General features: G+C 50.6%; 1 protein-coding gene across 1 annotated transcript in view; it reads left to right on the forward strand.

The window, feature by feature from the left end:
• Positions 1–6966, forward strand: part of LOC311327882 (sterol regulatory element-binding protein 1-like) — a gene marked incomplete at its 3' end in the record, with an annotated part of 18770 nt that overhangs the window by 3608 nt on the left and 8196 nt on the right. Inside the window, exons 2-6 of the mRNA XM_084460990.1 lie at positions 1–340; positions 3692–3831; positions 4694–4834; positions 5262–5480; positions 6315–6429. The exon at positions 1–340 is cut by the window's left edge and continues 245 nt beyond it. Of these exons, the coding sequence (XP_084317116.1) occupies positions 1–340; positions 3692–3831; positions 4694–4834; positions 5262–5480; positions 6315–6429 (955 nt within the window). The remainder of the gene's footprint in view (positions 341–3691; positions 3832–4693; positions 4835–5261; positions 5481–6314; positions 6430–6966) is intronic.

Raw genomic sequence — 6966 nt, forward strand, 5'->3', positions numbered from 1 at the left:
TTCCAGCAGCTGCCCCTGGCCCAGGTGGCCAACTCAAGCCCCAGGCTTCAGCAGGCCCCGCCACCCCAGACCCAGGCCGCTCAGGGACCCAAGCAGCCCAAAGTGGACCATCCTCAACCCATCCTCTCTCCGCCTCCCCCGGCCCAGCCCCAGGCCGCAGCGCCCCCCCCCGGCCTCGCGGTCCAGAGCCCGGCCTTCATCTCCGCGCCCCAGGCCCTGTTCACCTCACCCGCGCCCCAGCAGCAGCAGCCCCAGGCCCAGGCGCTGCCTCAACTCCAGGCCCAGGCTCCGCTCCAGCAGCAGGCCCGGATTACCTACACCACACAGAATGGCTACACAGGTACGGAGATGCTGGGTCAGGGTCGTTCTTTAAGGTCTTGAAAAAGTAGTAGATGAAAAACTAACTAATACATTTTCGCCACCAATCAATGGACAAAAACATTCTGCTTACGTATGCTATCTGCTAGCGGTAATGTATGCTATCTGCTAGCGGTAATGTATGCTATCTGCTAGCGGTAATGTATGCTAACTGCTAGCGGTAATGTATGCTATCTGCTAGCGGTAATGTATGCTATCTGCTAGCGGTAATGTATGCTAACTGCTAGCGGTAATGTATGCTAACTGCTAGCGGTTATGTATGCTAACTGCTAGCGGTAATGTATGCTAACTGCTAGCGGTAATGTATGCTATCTGCTAGCGGTAATGTATGCTATCTGCTAGCGGTAATGTATGCTATCTGCTAGCGGTAATGTATGCTATCTGCTAGCGGTAATGTATGCTATCTGCTAGCGGTAATGTATGCTAACTGCTAGCGGTAATGTATGCTATCTGCTAGCGGTTATGTATGCTAACTGCTAGCGGTTATGTATGCTAACTGCTAGCGGTTATGTATGCTAACTGCTAGCGGTTATGTATGCTAACTGCTAGCGGTTATGTATGCTATCTGCTAGCGGTAATGTATGCTAACTGCTAGCGGTAATGTATGCTATCTGCTAGCGGTTATGTATGCTAACTGCTAGCGGTTATGTATGCTAACTGCTAGCGGTTATGTATGCTAACTGCTAGCGGTTATGTATGCTAACTGCTAGCGGTTATGTATGCTAACTGCTAGCGGTTATGTATGCTATATGCTAGCCGTTATGTATGCTAACTGCTAGCGGTTATGTATGCTACCTGCTAGCGGTTTGCTAACTAGCTTACTGTCCACACTGAGATGTGAAAGCATGTGAAAAACCATCTGACGAAGGTCGGTGGACCGAAACGTTGTTTTCTTGCCAAATAACGTTGCGTTAGCCAGTGAGGACAGTGTGTGGGACCTCTCCTTTTTCTACGCCAAGTCTTCGATTGTTTTTCCTACGCACCTGTCTACATCTTTGAAGGTGTGCGTTAGCCCTCTTCACTTTTAAAAACCACTTCTCCCCACGGCTGTCGAGGGACTTCCCCTCCTCATAGCCCCTACCAGATACTAGCAGCCCCATTTGCTAGCTAGCCTAGCCACGTGGCTGTACAACACCATTCATGGTGCTGAAGCTAGCAGAGTTAGAGCTCCTCATGTCGCCTGAAGAGAAGATGACTAAAGTAAACAACAACAACAACCTCAGAGACGGTGACAGGACTTCCTGGCTGCTCGGCGCTCACATGCCTGTGGTGTAGCGGGCATTTTGAGCAGGATGGATTTAGGTCAAGCTAACACATCAGGGCTGCCGAGTCTCACGCATCGAGCGTGAGACGCACGCATTGCAGCCTCTTCTAACGCTCACACGCCACACATAACAATTCTCACGCGGAGAAAGGACCAACCCCCACATACTACAGGCCCGTAGCTAGGGGGGGATCGGGTGGATGGTGAGATAAAGGGTTTTAACCCCCCCCCCCTTTGATTTTTATATTGTAGTTCAGTCCCCATTTTCCTCACTGTATCTGTAGTCCAGTATATTGTATTTATATAATAATAATAATGATAACTTTCATTTATATAGCGTTTTTCATAAAACCCAAGGTCGCTTTACATAGGGGCAGAACAGACAAGAGACAAACATGGTAGACAGAGACACACAACATTAAGAAACGGAAGCTAGAGGTCAAAGGTCATGTTAAAGAGGTGAGTTTTAAGACGTTTCTTGAAGCGGTCCAGAGTTGGAGTTCTACAGGGAGGGAGTTCCAGAGGGTGGGAGATGTAGTTCATACAAGTTCACACTAACATTGCTGTGGAACGCTATCTTTCCATGCTATTGATTCCCGAGTTCAGGAGGTAATGTTGAATTGTGAGGTGATGGTGAAACTAGTCTGGTTCATTTCAAAACGACATGGGTTTTTCTAGGGCAGGAGCATGGAAGCTTCTGGAACAGCCGACTGTGTGGTCTAATTTTTTGCCCTTGTGGGGAGGATCTTTTAGTACTTCATGGCTGCGTTCCGAATCGCATACTACCCTACTATATAGTATGCCAAAACAGGATGTAGTATGTCCCAATACATAGTATGCCACATGCAGTATGGCAAAAATACCAGGATGTCCTACTACATCCGGTCGTATTTTGCAGTATGCACGCCAGCAGGCTTTTCTGGCTATTCTGACCCACAATCCTGTGCGGTAAATGTGCGTCATGTGCGAGTCGTGACATCTGTAGACGAATGTGGCGTTATGGACAGCGACGGATGTGGGCAAATTTCAAGGCGCAATGTTATGACGAGGTAGTATGTCCCAATTGGATGCCTACTGCTTGCAAAGTACGTACTTTCCAAGGGCAGCTGTAGTAGGTACTGGTAGTAAGAAGTAGAAGTATGCGATTCGGAGCGCAGCGCTAGTGTTCGTCTGTGCAATCGGCTGCAGCTGGCCAGCACGTGGGTCTGTGTGTCACCTCTGTGAGGACAGCAGGGTTACTGACCATCAGAAGACCGCCAGAGACTCGTAATGTTGTAATACCCTTTGGTCTGAGGGAAGGGAGGGCGCTGGGGTTGAGAGAGAGCACACTGTCTAGACACACACACACACACACACACACACACACACACACACACACACACACACACACACACATTTGCTGCTATCTCTGCAGCGTTGTCCTCTTGACCGCGTTATGAGCGGGATGGAGGCAGGGTGATAAGTGTGTGTGTGAGTGTGTGTGTGTCGCGCGAAAAGTGAGCTGCCACGCCCTGGCACTGCAAACCCATTGACCTCTCACCCACTGATGCAAACTTGAACTGTGATCTCATTGGTTCAGAGGAGGTCAGAGTTCATACACGGCGGCTAATTAGCCAGTCAATAAATGATCTTGCATAGATCGTTACCTAGATCGGTTTATGTAGTTTGTTGAATGATTAAACCGGATCTAAAGATAATTTGAGATGAACTGAACAGGCAAATAGACACTTTTATTTGACCTTTATTATATTTTTTATATATTTTTTTGTTTTATTTTATTTTATTTTATTTTATTTTATTTTATTTTATTTTATTTTATTTTATTTTATTTTATTTTATTTTATTTTATTTTATTTTATTTTATTTATTTTATTTATTTTATTTATTTTATTTATTTTATTTATTTTATTTTATTTTATTTATGAGAACCAGTTCTCATTTTCAATGATGGTGAAGAAACTATGGTGATGAGGAAGATGTTCGCAACTCACTGCTCGATTCTGTTCTTGTTTTGATATTATTGACCCCCCCTCCCTCCCCCCCACACAGCTGTCAATCAGCCCATGGCCGGCCTGTCGTCCCCGCCCCCCGGCATGCAGCCAATCACCATCCAGGCTCAGCTGCAGGGACTGACCACCACCACCAGCCCCCCTCTCCAGAGCATCGCCCCCCACCTGCAGCAGCTTCCTGTGAGTGTGTGTGTGTGTTTGTGTGTGTGTGTGTGTGTGTGTGTGTGTGTGTGCATGTGTGTGTGTGTGTCCCGTTTTCATGTCAACATGTCCCAGGGTGCATCACTGCTTGTGTTCTCACTCATGGTGTGTTTCTCATTGGATTCCAGCATCTGTCTAACTTCTCCCTCTCCACCTCTCTCTCTCTCTCTCTCTCTCTCTTTCTCTCCCCCCACCTCTCTCTCTCTCTCCCCCCCCCACCTCTCTCTCTCCCTCCATCCTCTCTCTCTCTCTCTCCCCCCCTCCCTCTCTCTCTCCTCTCTCTCTCTCCCCCCCTCCTTCTCTCTCTCCCTCCTCCCTCTCTCTCTCTCCTCTCTCGCTCTCTCTCTCTCTCTCCCCCCTCCTTCTCTCTCTCCCTCCTCTCTCTCCTCTCTCGCTCTCTCCCTCTCTCTCTCTCTCTCTCCTCCTCTCTCTCTCACTCTCCCTCTCTCTCTCTCTCTCCCTCTTCCCTCTCTCTCTCTCCCTCGTCCCTCTCCCTCCTCCCTCTCTCTCTCTCTCTCTCTCTCTCCCCCTCCCCCTCCCTCTCTCTCTCTCTCCTCCCTCTCTCTCTCCTCCCTCTCTCTATCTCCCTCTCTCTCCCTCTCTCTCCCTCCTCCTCCTCTCTCTCTCTCTCTCTCTCTCCCTCTCTCTCTCTCCCCCTCCCCCTCCCTCTCTCTCTCTCTCCTCCCTCTCTCTCTCCTCCCTCTCTCTATCTCCCTCTCTCTCCCTCTCTCTCCCTCCTCCCCCTCTCTCTCTCTCTCTCTCTCTCTCTCTCTCCCTCCCTCTCTCTCTCTCTCTCTCCCTCCTCCCCCTCTCTCTCTCTCTCTCTATGTCTCTCTCCCAGGTGTTGCTTCAGCCCCAGTTCATCAAGGCGGAGTCTCTGCTCCTGACCACTCTGAAGCACGACCCCTCCATGGTGACCGCCGTGTCCTCGCCCTGCATCACCACGCTGGCCACCACCACCGCCCAGAGCACCTCGCTGCAGGTACACAGACCCCCCCCCTAACCCTAACCCTGACCCTAACCCCCCCACAACCCTAACCCCCACCCCCCCCCCCAACCCTAACCCTAACCCCCCCCCCTCCCCAAGTACCACGCCTCCTGGATCAGCTGAATAGTCTGAATTCATATCAAAAGTCGTTCAGCGCTTTGACAAAGAGCTTTAATGTGACCTTGTCACCGAAGTCATCTCTCTCTCTCTCTCTCTCTCTCTCTCCCTCCCTCCCTCTCTCTCCCTCCCTCCCTCTCTCTCTCTCTCTCTCTCTCTCTCCCTCTCCCTCTCTCCCTCTCCCTCTCCCTCCCCCTCCCTCTCCCCCTCCCTCTCCCCCTCTCTCTCTCTCCCTCCCCCCCCCCCCTCCCCCTCTCTCTCTCCTCCCCCTCCCCCTCCCCTCCCTCCCTCCCTGTATCTCCAGGCCCTGATGAGCGGCGGGACCATCCTGACCACGATGCCCATCATGATGGACGGCGACAAGATGCCCATCAACCGCATCGCCATCAGCGGCAAGCCGGTGGGCGTGCCCTACAAGGGCGAGAAGAGGACCGCCCACAACGCCATCGAGAAGCGCTACCGCTCGTCCATCAACGACAAGATCATCGAGCTCAAGGACCTGGTGGCCGGAACCGAGGCCAAGGCACGGCGCCCGACACGCTCGCACCCGACACGCTCGCACCCGACACGCTCGCGCCCGACACGCTCGCACCCGACACGCTCGCACCCGACACGCTCGCGCTCGTTTAAACGCGACTGTTCGTTTCGTTCGCGAGAGTCGGCCAAGTAGAATATTTTTAGTGAGATATCTAATAGGGCTGGGTATGGAGTCGAATTTCAAGAATCGATTCCGATTCACAAGGTTCAGAATCAATTATCTCGATTCGATTCGATTCAATATCGATTCAGTTAGTGTTACTAAAACCTGTTTTTTTTTTGCTGTAACCTTAATTACATGACTGCCAAGTTATGCAACACATCAATACTAGGGCTGGGTATCGATACTGATTTCCACAAATGAATGAATGAATCATTGAATTAATTAATGAACTATTCATTCATTAAATAAAAGATAGATTTTGGGATTCATGAATCGATTCTGAATCATTTGATTCAGAATCGATTCAGAATCGATGAATCGATTTTTTTAAACCCAGCCCTAATATCTAAGCGTTGCGGTCGGTCTTTTTTGCGTGAACGGGACACGAAGTTCAGTTTCTTTTTCTAGCTTCTAGAAGGGAGAGAGGGAGAAGGAGGAGGAAGAGAGAGAGGTGAGGGGGAGAGAGAGAGAGAGAGAGAGGAGGGAGAGAGAGAGGGAGGAGAGAGAGAGAGAGAGAGAGAGAGAGAGGTGGGGGGGGAGAGAGAGATAGAGAGAAAGAGGTGGAGAGGGAGAAGTTAGACTGATGCTGGTATCCAATTTCTAGCTTGAAGCGTGCTATGAAATATTGACTTTTCATGATCCTCTCTCCTCCCACAGCTCAACAAGTCCGCTGTCCTGAGGAAGGCCATCGACTACATCCGCTACATCCAGCAGACCAACCAGAAACTCAAGCAGGAGAACATGGCCCTCAAAATGGCCGCCCAGAAAAACAGTGAGTCTTTCTTCGTTCGCCTTCCCCGTCCTCTGCGAACTCGTGAACGTTTCGGACAGAGATTGAACTTTTTGATTGGTGCGTTAATTAAGGACAGCTCGTTATCGTTAGTGAGAATCAAGAATAGCTTTCCAGCCACTCGTAGAAATGTCATCAGCGTTGTGAAAATGTCTTCCGCCTGATTGATGTCTTCCCCCTCCTCTCTCTTTCCTTCTCTCTCCTCTCCCCTCTCTCTCCTTCTCTCCTCTCCCCTCTCTTTCCTTCTCTCCTCTCTCCTCCCTCCACTCCTGCTCCTTCGTCCGCTACACCCTCTCTCTCTCTCCCTCCTCCCCCTCTCTCCTCTCCCATCTCTCTCCCTCTCTCTCCTTCCCTTCTCCCTCTCCCATCTCTCTCCCTCTCTTTCTTCTCTCTCCCTCCCTCTCTCCCTCCTCCCCCTCCCTCCTCTCTTCTCCTCTCTCTCTCCCTCCCTCCTCTCTTCTCTCCCTCTCTCTCCTCCCCCTCCCCTCTCTCTCCTCCCCCCCCCCCCCTCTCTTCTCT

Source organism: Borostomias antarcticus, assembly GCF_949987555.1.
Source record: "Borostomias antarcticus genome assembly, chromosome: 35".
Classification (NCBI taxonomy): Eukaryota; Metazoa; Chordata; class Actinopteri; order Stomiiformes; family Stomiidae; genus Borostomias; species Borostomias antarcticus.